Source organism: Cryptomeria japonica, chromosome 9 (assembly GCF_030272615.1).
Source record: "Cryptomeria japonica chromosome 9, Sugi_1.0, whole genome shotgun sequence".
NCBI classification, from domain to species: domain Eukaryota; kingdom Viridiplantae; phylum Streptophyta; class Pinopsida; order Cupressales; family Cupressaceae; genus Cryptomeria; species Cryptomeria japonica.
In genome coordinates this window covers 186,684,744-186,708,741 of record NC_081413.1, presented here as the reverse complement: position 1 = coordinate 186,708,741, position 23,998 = coordinate 186,684,744, and the positions used below count along the sequence as shown (strand labels likewise).

Sequence of the window (23,998 nt, the reverse complement as noted above, 5' to 3'; positions counted from 1 at the left end):
AAGATCTATATCAAGAGTTTGGGTGCTCAACACTGGAGCTATGTTGAGAATGTCTATGTAATCCCCACTGGCACTCTAACTGATGATCAAAAAAGAGAGATTCAAGAAAATGGGCAAGTCATGGAAGCCCTTATTAGCAGTTTGTCCGATATTGAGTTCATTGATGTACAAGATAAAGACACTCTTAAGGATGTATGAGACACATTGGAAACTATTTATGGCGGTGATGAGCATGTCAAGCAAGCTAAGGAAGAGAGTCTTAGAGGAAAATTTGAAGACATGAGGATGATTGAAGGTGAAACCATTCAGCAATATGGCATAAGGATCAAGTCTGTTGTTGGAGATATCAAGAGCACTGGTGGCACAATCGATGATGTCACCGTTGTCAGTAAAGTTTTGAGATCATTGTTACCGGTCTATGCAATCAGAGTTGCTGCTATTCAGGAACTAAGGTCTATTGACAAAACCAAGGTATCCTTAGACTCTATCATTGCAAAGTTGATTGCATAGAGTTGAATAGCTTTGATGGCAGTGTTAAAAAGACTGAGTCAACTTTTAGAGCATCTGTTGCACCAACCAGAAAAGGAAAAGAAGTAAGTACCAGTTATGAATCCATGCAAAGCAGAGGTATGGATGATGAAGAGATTCTGATGGAGTTTGAAGCTCTTCTTGCCAAGAGACTTCCAAAAGGCATTGGAAAATACAGAGGTAAGCTTCCTTTAAAATGTTTTTCCTGCAATAATATAGGACATATAGCTGTTAACTGTCCTAACAATGACAATAAGGATAAACCAGAGAGGGTTAGAAAGTATAAAGGAGGAAATAGAAGAAATTGTCTTGTTGCAGTGGATGAAGGTGTTACTGATGAAGAATCTGATGATGAAGAGAATGATGACATAGTGTTTATAGTTGTAAAGGAAGAAGTGTTTGACAAGAAAGCACTTGTCTCTCGCATTGACAACTCTAATGAGTGGATTATTGATAGTGGTTGTTCTCACTACATGATTGGTGACCGGGGAAAGTTTGTCTTTAGAAGAATATGGTGGAGGTGTTGTCAGATTTGGCAACGATGCACCATGCTTGGTAAAAGGAAAAGGATCCATCTCATTGAATGGAAAGAGCAGTGCAGATGACGTCTACTAGGTAGAAGGTCTTAAGCATAACCTGTTGAGTGTTGCTCAGCTAAATGATAAAGGACTCGTTCTGGAGTTCAAAGGTGGAATCTGCAGAATAATTGGAAAAAGTGGTGAACTTATTGCCACTGGTAAGTAGACCAGAGGTAACTTGTTTTAGTTGAATGCCAAGATAAGTCGGTGTCTGATGACGAAGTTTGATGACAGTTGGATATGGCATAGGAGACTTTGTCATATGAACTTTGATAATATTGTAAAGGCTAGTAAGATCAAGGCAGTAAGAGGATTGCCTTTGCTGAACAAACCGGAGAATTCTTTGTGCAGAGAATGTCAACTTGGGAAGATGTCTTCCTCAACTTTCAAAGGTAAGTCTTTTTCAGCAGAAAACTTACTTGATCTTGTGCATACTGATTTGTGTGGTCCTATGAAAACTAGAAGTATTCAGGGAGATAGGTATTTCATGATTCTTACTGATGACTGCTCAAGAATGATGTGGGTCACATTCGTGAAAGACAAGTCTGAGGCGTTTGGAAAGTTCAAAGCCTTTAGAGCATTAGTAGAGAAGGAAAGTGGTCAAAAGATAAAATGCCTAAGAACTGATCAAGGAGGGGAATTCACTTCTGATTAATTCAACAAGTATTGTGAAGATAGCGGTATCAAGAGGCAATTGTCTGCCCCAAGGACACCACAACAGAATGGCATAGCAGAAAGGAATAAAAGGACTGTAGTTGAAGCGGCAAGAACAATGCTGATCCAAGGAAAGGTTGCTCACACTTTTTGGAGAGAAGCAGTGAGCACTGCAGTCTATACTATGAACCGGGTACTCATCAAGAAAGGTAGAGTTAAAACCCCTTATGAGTATTGGACTGAGAAGACTCCCACTGTGAGTTATTTTAAAGTATTTGGTAGTAAGTGTTACATCAAGAGAGGTGAGCATCTGAGCAAGTTTGATGCTAAATGTGATGAAGGAATATTTCTGGGATATTCCACTAAGAGCATAGTTCTCAAGTGCTACAACAATAGAACACAGAAAATTGTTGAGAGTATCAATGTCAGGGTTGATGAATCCCCTGAGGAACTTGAGGAAACCTGCAGCGAGGAAGTAGAAGATGAACTGGGTATAGCTTTCTGGGAACTGGTTAAGAAAGAAACAAGTAAAGATCTCAGTGTTCCTGTACTGGTAGAAGCTGCAGTAGGTGAAGAAGAGGAGAAAAGCTAGCAGGACCAGCTAGAGTCATTCCTAGATATGTGAAACTACATCATGATCCGAAGCAGATCATAGGAGATAAAGATGCAGGGATACTCACAAGAAGAAGAGTGAAAGAAAACTCTTGCATGATTTCTGAATTGGAGCCCAAGACTTCCAGAGAAGCACTTACAAATGAAGATTGGATTAAGGCAATGGAAGAGGAGCTAGACTAGATATAAAAGAATGCAACATGGTCCTTGGTACCCAGACCAGAACATAAGAATGTCATAGGTACCAAATGGGTTTTTAGGAATAAGCTAAATGAAGAAGGCACAATTGTGAGGAACAAGGCAAGACTTGTATGCAAAGGATATGCTCAGGAAAAGTTATATTCAATTGCGTTCATTCCTCTCAACAAGACAATTATGATCTTCAGGTTTCCTTGTGATTAGCTACATAGTTTATCTTAACTTCATAAGCATCCTGGATAGAGCCTCGTTGCCAATCGAACGTCTATAGCCCCGACGAGGTTATTGCCGCAATCTCACGAATATTGCTCCATTGCCGACTGGGCGTCTATAACCTTGATGGAGTTAGTTGCATGTTCCCTTAGCCAATTTTGATATTTCATGTTCGTTCTTCTTTTCCTTTTTCTTTTTGATTTTCTTTCATTTTCTCTTCTGAATATAACTTTCCTTTTCTTCTCATATTCCGTCAATTCCTTTGGCTCGTAAGCAGTGAAGCTTATAGGGTTTGATGATTGCGGTGGTGCTGAAGCAAGATTTTAGATTTTTCACTAATCATGGTTTCACCTGAAAACCATAGTGCCCTAGAGTCAATTGATGTGTAAAGATATAATAATCACAAGATGTCAGCATCAAGGCACAATAAGTGATTTTCTCCATGCTATGTACAAATCCTAAACAAGTAATATCATCGAGAAAGAATGACCTTGGATTTGAGAGGCCTTCATGAATACTTACTCAAGAAATTGACTTGAACAAAACCAGCAGAATGTCAAAGCGTGTCACGACACAATCACCCTTCTCTTAATGGATACCCTTCAAAGACAGACCAAAGCAAACAAACTAAATTGTTAGAAATTAGGATCTTAGGATACTAATCATTATAAACAATAAAATGAGAATCATACATGCATAAAGTACACATTACACAAGATATACATGGGGAAAACCCTTTCAGGTAAAAAACCTCATAAACCATCATTTAATTAAAACACTTACAAATATTGTCTATCATAAAATAGACATGAACCTGGGGATACTCCTCAACTACTTGCACATGGCCAATAATACCTCTTGTGCATAGTGACACAACTCACCTTAAAAGCTCCAAATTCACGTACTCTTAAATGAGAGAGAACCTCCTTAAATATAGGAGGAAGGGTGGCTTCACCAGTCACACCTTTTCAATAACCCCCACTCATAAATAATTAATAATCTAATAATTATTAGATTATAATTATTTCAAATGGAATATGCTTATAAAGCATATAATATATAAGGTTTTATAACCTTATATGAGAACATTATATATAAATGTTATAAGGATGTGATCCCTAATAACATTATGTTCTAACACTCCCCCTTAATGTTAATAGGGGATCACACGTCAATTTCCATAAAAGAAAAAATTAAGTACCCCAGTAACGTAGGTCTTCTTTGACAGTGATAAACACAGACACAAATATATGCCAACATGAAGATCATGCATTCCAGACTACATGAAAGTCATCTTGTCATAATTTATAATCCCAGTGTTTTAAAAATGATGCTATGAGGTCTTAAAAAATTATATTGGAGCCGCGGTCTCCTCAAATTAGCCTTTCCCCAAGTTCATTACATAGTGCCCGTAGGACTTAATACAATGCTTTTACAAGTGGAAGATTTACAAGGAGAAGAATTTACAAATGCTCGTAGGACTTAAGCACAAATGTGCCTATAGGACTTACTAATGCCTACTTGTAGTAATTAAAAACAAAAAAGGACTTACATATGCCTATCTGCAGATTTAAAGGACTTACTAATGCCTATATAGGTCTTATTTCATACCTATTAGGACATATGCCTACCCGTAGGATTTAAAAGCTAGGATTTAGCCACTAGGTGGTGTCATTGACATGCACACTCCCCCTCAATGGCATCACCTAAGGCCAAGCATTATTGAATTTGGAGCATATAATGCCTAAAGGTCTTATGCCTATTAGGTCTTAAATCTAGGAGTTAGCCACTAGGTGGTGTCATGTACAACACTCCTTAATGGCATCACCTAAAACCAATCATTGCACAAAGGATTTCAAAGTGATGGATAAAATTCCAATATATAGAATGTGCCCAGGATCTTCAAAATGTCTTTATTATGGAATGATTTCACTTGAGTGAGGTGCCCATGATCTTCAAGGTGCCTTTATTACGAAATAATTTCACTTGAGTGATGTGCCCATAATCTTCAAGGTTCAATTTGAACTTTAGAAATGATATTTTTTGGAAAGAGTAAAATAACTTAAAGTAAAATGGTACTTTTACATGTATCCAAATGGAACTCTTCCATAAATCTTCAAGGTCATATTGATTCTTCAGGAGCTACACTCATATTTTGCCCATTTAATTCAAAGACAGAAGATAGTCGTCTTATTAAAGTATTGTATCATCCATGTAATAACACTTGCACCATATATTTTGAAGGCATAACCTCACTATAAAAGAAACAATATAGTTAGTAACATAGTAATCAATTAAACTTGATTTTTGGTGCAAAGAAAGAACACAATATTATGCATTTTTCATTTGTCATTTGTCAAAGATCATATAATATTCCTCATAAATGTAAAATATAGTCCAATAATTTGTAGCAAGGAGATCAAAATATAATTTCATGAGAATAAGCATGAATAATTAGTTGTCTTGTTTAAAATACAAAATAGTCATGCTACTACATATAGTAATGATCGAAAAAAAAATTAGGCAACGGGTGAGCTATCCTTTCTAGGTTTTCTCCCTAGACAGTTTATAAGGGCGATAGCCACCCATTATAATGTGATGAGCTACCTTTCTAATAATTTTATATGATACATGAAGCTTATAATAATTCAAATTGTATTAAATATATATAAATAAGGCTCGTTACAACTAAATAAATCCTTTCAAATGATGGGCCAATTCATGAAACAAATGCCTTCCATAGGTCATTCATTGACTACATTTCATAGTGTACACAAATGAGATACATTTATTAAGTGAGATATGGAAAGAAACATTTGAATCATATAAAATAAATGTTACAAATCTTAAGCTTAAAAGCCTAAAATAAATATCCAGTGGTCTTGAAGAATGAATTTATGTTACAATATTGTCTTTGACAATAAGGGAAGAGAGTATTAGGAGTACTACCTAAGTTTTGATATATCTAACATATAGATACTTCATCATACCAAACTAAAAAAGTGTAATGCATTACCTTTTGATGTATATATTATGAAATATAACTCTCTACAATTAATTCAAAGCATTTGTTCCAATTTCCAACTCATATCACTTATAATTTAAAAAGGAACAATTATAACTTGATAAATAGTATGGTTTGAGTAGGTAAGGATTAAATCAATCCATACTTTAATCATGAAGAATTGTCAATGCTATAAAAAGTAATAAATTATGTCCGTAAGATATATCTTGTATAATTTATAACATAATAAAATTAAAAAACCAAGAGGTATTGGTCTCAAAGAAGTAAAATGGCCACATAATCAAAGAAATGCAGAGTTTGAAATAGACTATTTCAAGTCTTGCAAAGAAAGACCATAATTTTTTATTTTAGTTTGATTTGAAATTGCAAAATAGAAATCTCTCACATGTGGATTCTCAATATATTAAAGGATCCATGTTTGGGTGGTAAAAGTTTACCAAAAGGAAAGATTATAAACCACATCTAACAAGCCATTATCTAGAGGCAAAGACAATGATCTGCATTACAACCCTGCTTAGCTTGTTTCTTCATCCTATTGTGGTCATGTAATAGTGCAAGGCAAACCCAATCTGGCTATCTATGAGTTCGATACATATTTTGCAGTATTGATAAGAAAAGAATATAAGTGATTGTTCAATTTCGTAAAGTAAAGTGAAAAAAAACAAACTCCCAGAGTTAAATATAATTATGATTCTAAGTTTTTCCTTGGAATTTTTTAATCAAGTAAAACACTATACATTATAATCTATTTTATCTACTGTAGTTTTCCAAACATTTTAAAGCTTAATGAGCTTAAGCTGCTAATATTATTGCTTTAATGTAGATCGTTTTGATTTTGACGTCCACAGCTGCCATGTAAAGCAGCATGTCAATCAGTTATTTCAACATCTCATGATGGTCGACAAAAAATTGGTTTTCGTCGATTATTTGCTGGAAGCATAACTGAAATAGATTGAGGAACGTAAGTTGTTTATTGGCAATAAAATAAACAAGAGTATACTGACTATTTAATATTTGGGTGATGGATGAAGGCGATATTTGACATAATGACTAATAGTTTTTGATGAACAAATGTTGACTCTAGAATGGGTGAGCAACACCCAAGCTGCAGAATTCCCTTCCAAGGCATCAAAAATTTATTCATATAAAAACATTGTCAAGCTAGTGACAAAATGCGCTTTTCAATTAGAAGACAACTTGCTCTATTATACTGTGTCAGAGATAGTGGGTATATGAGTTATGTTTAGAATTTGTGAAAGCTTATTCAAATTTTTAGAGATGTAAATGTAGGTTTGTTGAGAATGCAACTATGGAGATACTCTTAACTCTTTCAAGATTAGAAGAATTTGAAGTTGGTCATCGGTTAAGAGCAGAAAAAACCATTGTTCATCCACATGTTCTTAGTCACTAAGTATCTTCTCAAGTTCCTCATTATAACCTACAATTGTGTTCTCATGTTTTTATTATGGCTCTCAAAGGAGTTGTGATGTTCATAAAACACTCAGCTTTTCGCTAAAAGAACGAGCTTCAACCCATATTGAATTTCTGTCCATTCCTAAACAATGGAACGTTGAGTTGGGCATGCATGATAGTATTAGAAAACAGCATTCCAACTACGATAACACATTTATTGCATTTTGTGAATATTTCAAGCACACTGCCAATGGCGTTACAAAGGAAGCTACACATTGAGCACAAAGATCTTTTCATAAAAGAATGATTGAATATATCATATAACATTCCCTAGAGATACGAGTTTACTTTAAATATTCGTGCAAATTAGGAGAAGAGAGATGTCGGCTGGAGAAGATTGTCGACACTCCACTCATTAATAGCTAAAGATTGAAAACTAATGAAAGCAAATGAACAAGGTCGTGACTTTAAGATGCTTTACCTTCTTTGACTTTTATAAGTACATAGGACCTTTTATTAAGTGTGGGGTCTTGGGATCTTCACATGGTAGACAACTATTAGAGGGTAATCATAGATGAAGCCACAAAGCATAGCAATATCAGAAAAAAGGACCCATAGTGAATAGAGGTTGATATTTTAAGTAAATGAAAAATGTAATTATTGAATGATAATAATGATATTGATATTTTTATATATGTTTTCTTTTAAGTTTGTTTTTATACGTTGTTTTGAAATATGTTTTGTTTTTTATGGTTAATTTATTTTTGTACATCTAAAGGCTAGTTTTATGTGGAAAAAAAATTGTCATAAAAGGATCAAGGCATGTAAATGTTCTACGATCTATTTAAATTGGGCCAATGATCTATTGATATCGGCATATAATCTATATTCATCACCTAATAATCAAATAGTTGCAAATCAAAATCCTATGCTATTTGAATATTTTAGAAACAAAACGTGAAAATTTTAAAAGATATCACCAGATATATTGCACAAATTGTATTTTGCAAGAGCATAAAGAGGTTTCCCTTCAAGTTCAACATGTCTTCTAGTATAGCCTGTAAAAATGATCAGCATAGCCTAATAGGCTCTGATACCATGTTAGAAATTAGGATCTTAGGATACTAATCATTATAAACAATAAAATGGGAATCATACATGCATAAAGTACACATTACACAAGATATACATGGGGAAAACCCTTTCAGGTAAAAATCCCATAAACCATCATTTAATTAAAACACTTACAAATATTGTCTATCATAAAATAGACATGAACCCGGGGATACTCCTTCAATACTTCCACATGGCCAATAATACCTCTTGTGCATAGTGATACAACTCATCATAAAAGCTCCAAATTCACATACTCTCAAATGAGAGAGAGCCTCCTTAAATATAGGAGGAAGGGTGGCTTCACTAGTCACACCTTTTCAATAACCCCCACTCATAAATAATTAATAATCTAATAATTATTAGATTATAATTATTTCAAATGGAATATGCTTATAAAGCATATAATATATAAGGTTTTATAACCTTATATGAGAACATTATATATAAATGCTATAAGGATGTGATCCCTAATAACATTATGTTCTAACATAAACTAAGACACTCAAAGGCAAGCTAAACTAAAGAAACACAGACCAAACTGAAAGCAAACTAGGACAAAGGCAAACCAAAGCAAACTAGACCTCAAACACACCAAGACGCAAGAAAGCACACAACAACTAACCTAAGGCAAACCAAACTGGAAACCTAATCTAACTATATACAAGGTAGACCTCTTGCGGATTCATGGTTGGAAATAGTGTTTAAGGAACTGTCCATTGACGGGCAATGGGACATCCTCTCCCGTTAAGGTCTTAAGCTTGAAGGTATTTTCCCCTAAAATCTCTGAAATCTGGTAAGGACCTTTCCAAAGTTTATCAAACTTATCATGTTCGCCTTTTTTCTCATGGGCTTTGTCCAATATAAAATGAGGTTGAAAATTCTAAAGGCTTTGATCCTTGTTTGTCTATCGAATCATCTCTTCACCACTCCCTGGTGTTTGGCAAAGTTCTCTAAGGCTGCATCTCTCTTCTCTTCTAGATTCATGAGTTGTGTCAAACGGGCTTGAACTCTATCTTCACCTTCCATGTATTCTTGCATGAATCGTAGAGTTGGGATTTTTAGTTGCACTGGAAAGACAGGTTCTTGTCCATAAACTAGGGAGTAGGGAGAAGTGCCTAATGAATTCTTAGTTTGAGTTCGATCTGCCCAAAGAGCAAATCTCAGCTGGGTGTGCCAATCTTTTGGGTTCCTTTCTAGCAGTTTCTTAATTACACTCAGCAGGTTCTTGTTCGTGGACTCCGCTAAGCCATTGCCCTGCAGGTAGTAGTTTGATGAAAATTTAAGCGTTATTCCATATTCAAAGGCCCAATTAGAAAATCTTAATGACGTGAATGCAGGACCATTGTTGCACACTAAAGCATAAGGGCATTCAAACCTAGTTATGATATTCTCTTCCACAAACTTAATTACAATATCAGTATTGCAAAATTTCAAGGCTTGAGCTTCTGTCCACCGAGTACAGTAATCGGTAGCGGTTAGAATGTACCCGTGTTGTGTTGAGGAAGGTGGGTTAATCATACCAATAAAATCTATTTCCATTTGGCAAATGGTCTGGCCTCAATTACTGGTTGCAGCAGCATTGCTGGATTCCTGCGAAAAGCTGCTACCTGGCATGTGTGGCATGTCTTCACGTGTTCGTGGGTATCTTTGAATAATGTAGGCCAATAGTATCCAGCCCTTAAGATCTGATGTGCCGTAGCTAAGCTTGCTCCGTGACCTGTTTCGAATTTGTCTTGTGGTGTGTTCAACAAGAAGTAGTCGGTTTGTGGCTACCGTAACTCCTAATTAAGTCAAATTATCATTATAATTTTGCTATTTAGCTATTTAGGTTGGCCTAGGGCCTGTATAGTCATATCTAATTTGGCTTGGGTGATATCCTAGGCATAAGTAGCGTACATATAGGAGGTAGTGAGCCTTATTTCATCGTTAGATTGTGAATAGTGTTCTTATTGGGGATATTTGGAGGTTTGCCCCCTCGAAGTGGCTTCTTCTTCTCAACATATTTCATATTATGTTCATCTTTTGTGCAAGTTATTATCTTCATCTTTATTAATAAGTGTGGTACATTTTAAATATATGGGGTGTGGAGCATTATAATAATTAATATCTTTAAAACATTATTTTCATAATGTTGAAATATTTTATATGTATGCCCCCCCTCAAAAGTCAACACTCGTGATTATGCTCTGCCTTTGGCTATGGTCTAATGTAACACAAGTAATCATCATAAAATATGCTTTTTGAGTGTGCATTGAGAAGGACAAAATAGTGGTCTTTCAAGTCTCTGTGTGGGGGAAAACATAATTGCAAGTCATATAAAGGAGCTTTTATGAATAAAATGGTGTGTTGACGTAGTGGACTGGCACATGCATTGAATGATGTCTAACACAGAAAGTATTGGATAGTGCAATGGGCTTCATTATTTATTCTTTTTTATTTAATATTGAACAATGAATATCTATCATGACATTTAAGTTTGACACTTTGGCATTGGAGTAATTTTTTTTTTCTTTTATGGTGGTTTTGTTTATCATATGCATGCTATGTGGTATTCTGAACTTAATTTCTATTTTTAGGCTACAAATATGTATATTCATGATTTTTATTTATGTTTTCTATGGACAAATGCAAGTTGAAACACAATTGATTTTTGTCCTACTGGCATACCTGAATCCTCAAACTTGAACTGTTAACTTAGTTTATAATAATGACTGAATGAAGCTGGTTTATATTTCTCTTTCCTTTTCAGTAGTTAAACAGTTCTATGCTCAATCTAACAGATATAATGTTTGCTCATGTAACAGACTTCTTTAGATATAGGGTGCACAAAAGAGAAGCTATGCATTACATTTGCTTGCTCAAACAAATATTCATCTTTAGAAGGGAAAGTCTAGCATTACATCCAGAAGCTTGCACAAGCACAAGATTCCTTCATTCTTTACATGATGCATTAGAAACCATCACATTGCATGTTCCTCAATTAATCAAACTTTCCCCTTCCATCTACTTCACTAGGAGTTGTACCTGGATTCACCCATGCCTAGAACAAACTTGGGTTGCAACATCCACACTGTTGCACCACAACACCAGACAAGGTTTTCCCTATTTGTTTGTTTCAATATATGATTATTCTATGTCTGAGCCTCCAAATCGCTCAGCTTGTTTTGTATGGTAAATAATTTGTTTGTTTGGCAGGTAGATTGTGTTGTACAAGTGCTCCCACAAATTGTGTTTCAACAGAGGGAACTAAAAAATGACTTAAAGTGATGTATTGAGTGTTTTTATCAATAAGTGAAAAATTCAGACACAAGTGCAATGCAGCACTAAGTCTCATCTTTACAATTACATTTGAAAATTTCTGAATTGTTTAGGTTGTTCAAGGTGATTTTGTTTGCAATTTGCACGTGCTTCATGGTTGTTTCTCTATTATTTGGAGAATAGTTAGACTGTTTTTCTGGTTTTCGTCAAAAGTGGTGGAAATATATTCTGGTTTCTTACAAATTGTGCATAATTCCAGTATGAAACAGGATTATGCAAAAACCTTCTTCAGGAATATACTCAAAAAATGAGCTTGCCTGTTCCTTCATATAAATGTTCAAAGGAAGGAGAGGGTCATGCGGCTAGTTTTACTTCTACTGTAGAGATTGCAGGGATTTGCTATCAGGGAGGCCCTGCAAAAAGTAAGAAGGCTGCAGAAATTAAGGCAGCTCGAACTGCACTAACTGCAATTCAAGCACAGCAAGGTAAAGAGGTTTTTAAATTTTGGTCGAGTCACTTTCACATTTCTTTTAAAATTGCCACAGCATTTATTACATAGCAACACTTATCATGCAGAAATTTTCATTGTGATCATTATGGGCAGGTTTTCAAGGAAATCTTGCAAGCCCCACAACCAACCACGTTGATGGTTTTTCTGGATCATGGAGCTCTCAGGCTGAGGTTCATGCTGGCATGAAGAGAGATAGAGCAGCTGAGCAACCATCTACATCTGGAAGGCGCAAGGGAAAGAGGAACAAAAAATATAAGGCATCAAGAAAGAAGAAAGAAGTTATTGAAGTTTCCACTGAGAAAGAAAAAATATTGGGGGAGACTTCCTCGAATGGTACAGAAAATGGGCAGGAGAGAGCATCTGCACAGAATGCAACTGCGATAAACATTGATGACACGCAGAAGAATCCAAAGGGAGAGATGTCCATTGACGAGGGAGTGGACATAAAACAAGAAGAAGGGCTTGGCTCAACAGACAATCAGGAGCAGTTGCTGGCTGAGGTTGTTGCATTGGTGGATGCTAAACTGGAGAATCAAGGTGCAGATATTGTAGTTGACACTGAAAGAAATGATGAAAATGCTAAGCTGGAGAAAATTGAGAGTGTAGATGGGAATATGGTTGTTGATTCTGAAGGGAATATTGAAGAAAGTAATCAAGAGAAAAACGAGATAGAATGTGGTGATATGGTAGTTGATTCTCAGGGGACTTATGAAAATGATAAGCAGAAGAAAAATGAGAGTCAAGGTGGGGACATGGTATCTGTTCCTCAAGGGGTTGATGAACAAGGTAAGCAGGTGACAACTGAAGATACAGATGAGTGTTGTTTGGAGAAAGGACAGAACAAACAAGTGTTAATAGATCCACTTCCCGTGGAGAAAGAGACTACCCAACAAGAGTTACTGGATCCCCTGATGGATCATGAAGACTGTAATTAAGAGACTAACCAGGAGATTGAGGGACCTCCAGATAGAGAGTCGAGAGGATCACAAATAGACAAGATAATATAGTTCAAGAAGAGGCTTAACCTCTTTTAGTGATTTGATTTGTGGGCACTCTGATTTTTCCACTTGGGACACATGGCACGTTTGACCACTTTGTCTTTGTTGGCATTCTCTCTACAAAATTTGAGTAACTATTTTCTGTTCCCGGCCTAAAAATCTGAAGATCATTTATGCTGATGCATATATGTTGAGGGATAGCTATGGGAATACAATTGCCCAAAACTCTTTAATATTTAATATACAAGGCAGTTTGGTATACATTTTATGCAATTCTATGTAATCACATGCTTGATATGGTTAGGAAGTTGTGCACAGTTTGTAGGCTTTGTCATTTCTGGTTCTAGCATTTATTGTGTGTGTGTTTCTTTTTGACATGGTTTTATGTATTGTACCACAATCCTCATAATTTGTGTATCGTGTCTTATGTTGAGAATATAAGCTTCGTTTAAGTTGAAAGCACTTGCCATGATGTTTGGCTGAATTTAGTAGCCTCTTTTATCTTCCTATTTCCAGTCTTTTTTCTATTATGGTTTGTAAGTGTGGCCAAAAGAATAAGTTTGGATTGAGAATAATATTTGTTGGATGGCACCTATGAGTAGTGGACAATCTAAACATGTGATGTAGATAACATGTATTGAAAAGACAAGTGACTATTATTTTCAGAGGTCTGTAGAGTGATAGTGGCGGCCTATTATTTTAGTTAGAAATCTGTACGAAGAAAATTATCTAGACTGAAAAATGCAATGGTGACTTATGAATTGACAGGGAAGGATTTAAGTTGTTTATGGACATAAGAATACATGTTTCAATTTTCATGGAAAATGCAGAGGCTTAAAAGTCTTATCCATCTATTTTGTATTGCCCCTGAGCTGCACCACATTCTCTTCTGTATGTCTCCCATGCATCCATTTAACAAACCATGCATATCAATGCATTTTGGCTCCTTAACTACTTTAATGAGTAGTTTGTTACTCTGCTTTACCTTGTTGACATTGATAACGAGTTCTAAATTTATTTCACAACATACTCTCGTTGGGCTGTGGAAGTCATATACTAAGAACAAACATTTATCTTAACTTTAATAAATAGGTAGGTGAGTCATTTGTTTACCTGTGATTTAAAAAAAAATGTGAGGTAAGCTCTGTCATCACTTTGTTATAAGTTACTGATTTGTTGGGTTGCATGACTGGATCCGTGTCCAGTACGCAAGAGGATTTGGCTAGGGTGCAGTCAGATGCACATCACAGACAAACCTGTGACGAATTTGACAGAAACCTGCTGAGAAAAATGTCTTTTTAATTTTTTAATCACTTTTTAGACTGACTTTCTATTTTTTCTTAATGCTTTTGACTTGAAAAATAAAAATTGCGTGCCTGCATCTCGCTGTTTCTCTATGAACAACAAGGGACTTGTACAAATGGTGCCATTGCAGTAATGTCTCCCAGAAGTGTCTCCTTGTACTTCTCTGTCCAGTGACAGGCAATGAGGTCGTGCATGAAATTGGCGGAATATTGAATCTGTCGTTATTATCTGCTGCTGCCTCTGTTTTAAAATAGTCCTTAAGTTATTTAAGCCATTTTAGGGATTTTCTTTTATTATTACCTGCTGCATTTGTCTTATATAATATAAACCTAAATCACCAGGTTCGGCCGAATTTCATCCTTGAAGTTCGAAATTCGCCGAACCAAAAAAAAAAAAAAAAATTCGTTGAAATTTGCCGAACTTTAAAATTTTATTTTTTAAATAAATTTTTGGCCTTCTTCTTCTGTTAATATTTTTTAAACACATCTTCTTTTCTTTGATTAAAACCCATTAACCCGTTCTTTCTTCAGGATATTTATGTCTGTTAGAACCCTCAATTAGGATGAGAAAAAAGAATGCTGAAGATGATAATTGATTACCCAATCAGTGAGGTATTCCAGTATTTGGTGATTCTGTTATTCTCATAAGATGAGATAAAGATGTTACTTACAATAAACCTTACTAGCAATTCATATGGGACCATCGCCCATATGAAAGATTGGTTGTTTTATAGAATATATCTGGCATATTTATACATATGGCGAACTTAATTTGAATTTTATACATTTCGAATTTTTCCCTCATCGAACTTCATTCGAATTTCAAAGTTGTCGAACTTCAAATTCGAATTCGAACCTGGTGACTTAGATATAAACCAATAATTACTGGCTTCACGTTGTTAACACTGAATTCTTTACTTGTTTCTGCTTTTGAAGTGCCAATGCACTAGTACTGGGTTTTATTATTAATTTTTATGCTCTCTGTGGGGTCCATTCAAAGGGAGTTTTGAATCTATAAAAGATTTATGCTTGTTTTGTTTGTTAAATGTATGTTATGTGGCTATTTCTGTTTTTAGGTTAAAATATTTCTGCTTTTGAAGTGCCAATGCACTAGTACTGGGTTTTATTATTAATTTTTATGCTCTCTGTGGGGTCCATTCAAAGGGAGTTTTGAATCTATAAAAGATTTATGCTTGTTTTGTTTGTTAAATGTATGTTATGTGGCTATTTCTGTTTTTAGGTTAAAATATTTCTGCTTTTGAAGTGCCAATGCACTAGTACTGGGTTTTATTATTAATTTTTATGCTCTCTGTGGGGTCCATTCAAAGGGAGTTAAGCTTTTAATGCTAGGAACATTTGAATCTATAAAAGATTGATGCTTGTTTTGTTTGTTAAATGTATGTTATGTGGCTATTTCTGTTTTTAGGTTAAAATATTTATACATTAATGCTTTTTATATGTTTTTGTATGGATGAACCCAAAACTAACCCGACCTCTTTTTTTATTGCTGAAACTGTGAACCTGGAACTGAATCAGCTATTTAGATGAGTTTGTTCAAGTGTGAGGCATACCCATTCATGGTAATGTGTGTACAGACAATCCAAAAACCCTAGCTGGACAAAGAAGATAAGGATTATAGTAGTATATCAAACTGAAGGGTAAGTTATTGATATAAGATTCTCTTTGTACAAAGATAATTTAAATTTCAAAGATTCGGTGCCCTGAGCCTGGATGGGCAAGATGCAGTATTCTAAAATATATAAAAAGTGATTTTTTAGCTTCTCACTAAGGGTCGCCTGATGTAGAGGCCATGAATTAAACAATTTAGTAGAATCCCCAAAAGTAGGAATTGAATTATTTCTTATTAATTTGAATTAAGTTTAGCTAGATATTATGTGCTACTTCTTGGATTAGGGCTGTTGCCACCATACTTGACTGGGTAAGTTCTTGAAAGGAGATTAGACTTACTGAAATGCAATAGCTATCCAATGTGTAAGGATATCTCATTGTTTTAATCTAATGAAAGAAAAAAGGAAAGTAACTCACATAATAATCATTATTGAACAAAGGAGAACATGGAATTTTGAGTACTAAAAGTAACAATGGTAAATCAGGATTTTTAAAATGGCTTTAATCAAAGCTAATAAATCGAAAAGTACGACTAAATTTTGAGGTGCTATTCTGGGGATTCTGTGCCATACATCCAGTGGACTTGTTACATGTGAGAACGAATAACATGGTAGCACAAAACCTCCAAGTTGAATAAAATCCTCATTTATCGGTTTTCTACTTGAGGTATAAATGTTCTTTTTCTGAAGAGAGGGTTAACTTTGATACTTTCACTCTCTAACTTAAGATGAATTAAATAAAAATTTGTGTGTAAAGGAATTCATACGTGCTTTTATATCTAAGTTAGAGGGAAATGGAGAAAGGTACCAAATTTGTTTATGCCTGGAAAGTAGTTCGCAAGGATTAATATTGATTGGGTCAAGACTCGAAACAAGTTCAATTTCTTAGGAAATCCTTACAAGGATCTATTAATATTTGTTAGTTGACTGATTCCTTCTGTAATAAATTCTGAGACTAGGACTTGAGCATCTCTTAACTAGAAAATTCAGCACAACGATCCGAGTGGACTTCCTCTTTTAGGACTGTTCCATCGATTCTGTTTGATATTCTACCTTCTTACCATCCAATGCTTGATAGTTTCTGGTTAGGGCCTGATTACCACAAACCAATAGATAACAAATTTTCCATTTGCAACTTGTGTATGGTTAGCAGCTGAACTGAATTGGGTCATGAAAAATACTAAATTCAATGCAGTAAGCCTCTAATTTCAGACTAAAATCAAGTAAATATGCAACTTAATAACAGTTCTGACATGATCAATTTTAGCAAGAACAAAGTATGCAAATTCGTAGAGGTTTACAAAAGTTGCAGATGTAAGGAGAGTACGACAGCTTAAGAGTCAAACACAGCTGAAGCTGGTCCTTTATAAATGAAGCATAAAATAGAGAATAGTTTTGTCTAGGACAACTCCCAGAATCATCAGGCTGGCAATTCTTCGTGTCATAGCAGTTTTGCCCAAGTCAGTCAGATTGAGATTATAAATAAACACTTAAGGGATCATTGCAAAGCATTCCCTTTTATATTTTTCATTATTTCATGCCAAGATTGACAGTGTCTTGGTTAAAAGTGCTCAATGGTGTTAAGAGCAGTAGAGAGTGTGTAGGCAACAAGTTGAAAAGCGATTAAGTGCAAGGATACTTGTAAGGATGTTGATTACGTCCTTGAAGACCTAGTAATTTATTGCATTTTTTTCCCTTGTCTTCAATGAGCACTAAAGAAAATGATGCTATAGCGTGGGTGATCTCTCCAATACCATGCAGCCACATTGCCTTTCTCAGATTCAAAGACGGGACGGAAATGTATAAATACGTGCTCTTTCTTCATTGTAAGGGTTGGTCATTTTGTAGGTTTCCACATAGCCAAATTGTAACGAGTATTATAGGGTTTCAACTTTGATTATTTTTCATTTACTATTTAGAGCAAAGCATTCTAGAACTTGCAGAAAGGCTCTGGTATTGTAGATAATATATCTAATTACATCTCTCCTTGGTCAATTTTTGGTATTTTGAGAAATTTGGTGGGTATAGAAGTGTGACAGGCCTTTCTTCTTGTGAGATTTCTTTCATTACATTTGTTGATATGAGTATTTAACTAGAGTTTTATAGGTTTTGCAACATCGTAATACATTGCAATCTGTTGTTTGTAATGGTCGTTCTTGTTATAGGTGAACAGTTGCAAGCTTGAGAAGGGATTATTAAGCAGATGTTGTTATAGTATATCTTGCCTCTACTATAACTTCTTGTTTTTGCTTTTAATAGTTGAATGTGACTCCGTGACCCAATAAGGCACCGACCCTGAAGACTTTGTCCTCCCATGTACATTATCAATTACCATTAATAATAGGAAGTTGGATAGGACTAAAGCATCTTGTTTATGGTTTAATGAAGTAAACCAAAGCTGTTGAATAGTTTGTGTACCATTCCCAACATGGTTGTACTTTGCAATTGTTTATAAACTGTTAAATGGAATCATCTCGAGTAATTACAGTGCTACAAATATTGGTAGATACATGTGAGTATAATATTAGCTATAAAAGAGGTCTATGTAGGTAGATAATCTTGATGTAGTGAAATATATAGGGGTCAAGAGTATATTTGGGTATAGCTATCATTTGTTCTATTGATTATTCATTTTAATTCATTCATAAACTTGTTAAGGATAACAACCTCTTAAGCTTAATTTGAGATCAAAGTGTAGGAGAGGTTAATTACCCTCATCGGTTAGCATTTAATCATCTTGAATCTATTTATAAGCCCCTATTTACTTTCTTGAAGGCAAATCCCTAGCCTCGAAAGTGAAGGAGTTCTAGGATTTAGGATCAGCAGTTTTGGGACCTAACATATTTCCTAATGTGGTTCATGATATAATCATAGTCACAAGAAGCTTTGTGGGAGTGGATATTATGTGTGATTATCTTGTCCCAAGTTTTGTTTGGGATATGGTTGACTCTGATTGTGCTTTAGGGTTTTAGTATGTGTCAGGGTCTAGTTTGGGCAAAGATGATGGTGCTCCTTTGACTTCAATGTTAACTCAATCTATCAAATATCAGATGTAATTTTTAAGGTTCATGCATTTATTTGTTGTATGGTCTTTGACTCGATAGTATCATGCAGTTTTGGTTTGTCATCATTATAGAACTTAGGATGTGGGAAGTTGATCATATTCACTTATAATACATTGTTCAAGGGTTCACTACAAGTTTGTGTATTGACATTTCTTTTTTTTTTAGGTGATCCTATACAAGTTCATTTGTGTTTTGACCAACATGTCTTGTATCATTGGTGTTGTTTTTGCAAAGAATTTGACCTTCTCATTGTAGTTATTATTGTTATACTGATCATTTGAAAAAGCTTTGCATACCTTTAGTGATTAATGCCTTCTCAATTTGAACATCTTTTTCAATGATCTTGTCAAAGGTGGGTAGACCATGTATTTATAAATGAAAGGCCATTTTAACATTAAGATTTGTTAAAAATTTATATGTACAAGCTATTTATTGTGTATAGGTCATGAAAATATATTGCCTAGATTTCACCATCATTAAAGAAAGTGGAAAAGCTTAACATATGTTTTTTTTGCATTAGAAATATCAAGCATTGTTAATTCGCTGCTTGCTACATTAAAAATGTTTTACAAAATGCTCAAATGTGTTTGTTGTCCCTTTAGGGTTAGGGAGATGAATAAACCAATCCAAAGCTTGCCTCCCTAGGCTACAAGGTAAAATGTGACATAGATAGTTATCATTATAAAACATGTTATTACAAGCAATGTGAAATTCACGAATGACTTTTTGTATGTCATTTTGGGTATTTCAAAGTGCAGAGCAAAGCGTGTTTGTTTAATTGGAATTTCAAAGGGATGGGAGCATAGTACCTCAAATTGAAATTCTATAGTGTAAGGTCAATCTAATTGAAGAACTAAGGGTATACTTTATATCCTTTAATTATTGATTGCTCGAAGGTTTAGATGATTGATGTCATTTAGATGAGTTAAGAAGGTCATCAACGATGAACATCTATCAAACAATCCTACCACCACAAGAAGGCACATGAGAAAAGTCAATATTAATTAACGAGATAACAAGATGGGTAGAGAGATGGAGAACAACTAATCTTCAAAATTGTAATAATGTTATGATGCAAGGTTTCATCACAACTATGCAAGGTGAATTTCAAAACAATTTATATGCAACAAGACACTATTTTGTGTTTGAGAGAGAATTCTCAAAGCCAAGATTTAGTAGTTCTCCTTGATATACTTCCCTCAATTTGGTGATGTTGTCCCTCCTTGTTTGAGAGGGAAAACTAATTTCCTGCATCCACCTCATTTAACTAACAAAGTAGTTAGTCCATTAATCATAATATCATAGCTAATATAAATCATTCACAAAACATTATAAAGATAATAATAAATTCCCATTTATATCTTTTCAATCAATATCATTATAATATTCTTTTTTGTCATAACATAAATAAAGTAGAACAATCTTAGTGTAAATATCCACAAAACACCGTGATATCATAATTTGAAACACATAACATGGCATTTAACTTATAGTTAGTTAAAATGATAGAATCAACTTGATCCAAAAATGGGGTATGATGTCTCCTCCCTCTTAAAGATCACTGTCCTCAATGATTTGGTTCAAACTAGAGTAAATAAAGAACAACAATTCTTTCCCATATTCTAACTTAGTTAAACAAATATAGAAATCTACAATGGAACTCTTTAGTCTTTCCAACTGTCCTTTAAGTATTGGTCTCTTTGGACCTTGCATTGAGTGACTTCTCTATTACACAAATGGAGCTTGTGAACCTCAAGCACTCTAAGAGGCTTCATTGTGACCACTCTTTGATCCAAAAACTTGAAGAGCATTCCCATCAAGAACATGATTTAATCCAAGTACACACCTTTTAAAATAGAATGCATGAAATACATCATGCATGTGAGCGAGAGTCATTGTTAGAGCAATATTTTGAAGGAGCCTTTTAATTCAATCACTTGAAATTATTCAAATTTTTCATATTTTGTTGTTAATTGGATATCCCGTTGAATGATTTTTTTTCTTTCCGAAAAAATGGATATGTAAGTATGAATTCTAGATAATATTATTTTCCTTTTCTCTAATATAGTACAATTCGATAATGATGTACCTTGTCTATACACAATTGAGTTGATTACTTTTGGGATATCAAATAGACATATATCTAGGTGCTAGTTTGGTCGACTTTTCAAAATTTATAGAATTCTTTTGAGGTCCGATTCTTGATAAAACTTTGTATCCAATTGAAAATTGTTGTGGAGTATGCTTGGCATCAACATTGCTTTTTTGTCTCTCATTTGTTTCTACTAATATTTTTCAAATTAGTTAAACTTGCTCTTCCATTTCCATCAACATTTCTAACCTAAGGTTAATTCTAGCTTCTTGTTTATTCCAAGTTATAGGAGTTTGACACTTTGTGCCATATAATGCTTCAAAAAGAGTCATTTTAATAGCACAATGATAAGATATATTATAAGAAAACTCAACTAATGGAAGGGAGTCCTCACACTTAAATTGTTGATCTATGCAATACATCCTCAATAGATTCTCTAGCACTTGATTTAATTTTTTTGTTTGACCATCTACTTATGGATGGTAGGTTAAACTTATATTCAATTGAGTTCCTAGTGTTGAAAACAAGGTTTGTCAAAACCTTGAAGTCATTTGTGCATCCCTATCTAAGATAATGTTCTTAGGAATTGCATGTAATGTGAATATTTATTGCACAAATTTTCATGCTAGGATATGTGCTCCATTGGTGAGGTTTCCTAGATTAAAATGAGTTGCATTTTTAAGTTTGTTTACAACTAGAAGAATTGTTCGACATAGGTAAACCTTGAACAAAGTCCATACTAATAACTTGCCATTTTTGTTCGAAAATATTATGAAGGTACAAAAATCCTCGACTCATTGATATTCTAAACATCTAGCTACAAATCTTGCAACATCCTATTTCATACCTTTCCAAAAAATAAAATGATTTCAAATTTGCTAACAACTTTGTTACTCCTCAATGACCTGAATACTTAGCATAATATGCTTCTTTTAACACAAGATTTCTTAAACCACCTTGGTCTGGAAGATAAATTTTGACTTTGTACCTCATTAATTCATCCAATTCAAAATGATACCCCTCATGTTTTGCATCTTGACGATTTTCTAAAAGTGCTCTTTTGAATTGCTTATATAATCCATCTATTGAGGAATTTCTTATTGCTTGATGTTGAAAGTTGATTGATTTGAGACCATTGCCACAATATGTCTTCAACTCAATACATCAACAACTCGATTCTCTTTTCCTTTTATGTAACTTGTATCAAAATCATATTTTGAAAACAACTCAACCATCATCTTTGTTCTGCATTGAGGTTTGGTTGGGTGTAGATGTACTTAAATCCTTGATTGTCTAGCTTAAGCTCAATCTACTTTCTCAATAAGTAATGTCTCCAAACATGGGCTCAATCTACTTTCTCAATAAGTAATGTCTCCAAACATGGGAGAGAACGCATTTTTGTAGGTAATTCCAAATCACGTGAAGGATAATTTAGCTCATATGGACACAATTTGTTGGATCCATATGTTGTGTGACCACTTTGCATAAGCACACCACCCAAACCTTCAAATGAAGCACCGATGACTACAAAATGACCACCTAGATTTGGAGCTCTAAGAATTGGGGTGGAAGTTAGTGCAACATCCCTTTTTGGGATATTTCTAATTTTTGCCTCAAAACAACAATTCCAACTTAAGATGAGAAGTACAATATATTTATAAATATAATTTTATCAAAAATGAAGAAATTTTATTATAATATTCTTACAATTCTATGGATAATTCAGAAGATAGAACTTTCTTGATTTTGTGCAATAATTCTCCTTCAAATTGTCTTGTTGAAGATCAATAACACTTAGATCAATATATAATAACACCATTAATATTTAGATCAATACATCGTAGCATATTCTGCATAATCAATCACATCATGAACTCCTTGGGAACACTTGCTAATGGTAATTATCGAGGTTGATTGTCCTTGAATTGTTGAGAGTGTGGAAGGTGGGCCACCCGTATACCTCTCAATCCACCTTGGAGGATTTTCGTCCTCTTTGATCAAGCCCAAGATCATGGAAGGTTGGTCGTACATTCCATCTCTTGTTCAACTTGATATGAACATGAAAGGTGGGTTATCCTTTCATCTATCATGTACTCGGAAGGCTGGCCATCCTTCATATCAACAAGACACTTCCAAAAATTCAAAATTGATTTCTTGAGGAATTAGCTAGATTATTGTTGATTGCTTGATTTCTCTTGAATATCATTTCTTGAAGGATTGGTGAGTGGATGCTTAAATGGTACTTTAAGAAATCGATAGTTGAATGATGATGTCTTAACCATTAGTATTTGAATGATTCGATGCTAGAGTGGTTGAAGCTTGAATAGTTGATGTTTGAATGATGAATGCGATGAGCACACAGTTGTACTGAGAGGAGGGTGAATTGGTATAACAATATTATTTTTACCTTCTAAAACTCATTTAATTACCTCAAGATTTATCTAAATTAACATATATGAGAAATCAAACAAGGAGAAACACAACAACAACAAAGTTTACGTGGAAAACCTTGCAAGAGAAAACCACAACAAAAATATTGCTTGTATAAATATTATTTTTAGAAATTTTGTTGGCACCATCATACTAGAAGCACCAATGTTGCAATATTCCCGCAACTTGTCATTGATGTCAACTCCTCAGGTTTGGAAGTAGTTCGGTATCTCTCAGCTTGGTTCAGTTATGCATAATTTTTGTATATATGAGATAGATATTATCCAGATGATCATATTCCACCTAAAGTGGTCTAGAAGGCCGAGTGATATTATCTTGATATGTTTTCGGAGTATGTGGTGATCATATTTCGGT

General features: G+C 34.5%; 1 protein-coding gene across 4 annotated transcripts in view; it reads left to right on the top strand.

Annotated features, from left to right (window-relative positions):
* The window catches only part of LOC131038279 (double-stranded RNA-binding protein 8), a 69,142-nt gene extending 55,777 nt beyond the window's left edge, over window positions 1-13,365 (top strand). For all 4 annotated transcript variants that reach the window (XM_057970639.1, XM_057970625.1, XM_057970632.1 and 1 more), the window contains 2 exons: window positions 11,855-12,080; window positions 12,200-13,365. In XM_057970639.1, the coding sequence (XP_057826622.1) occupies window positions 11,855-12,080; window positions 12,200-13,041 (1,068 nt within the window). In that variant the 3' untranslated portion in view covers window positions 13,042-13,365. The remainder of the gene's footprint in view (window positions 1-11,854; window positions 12,081-12,199) is intronic.
* Window positions 13,366-23,998: the final 10,633 nt, after the last annotated feature.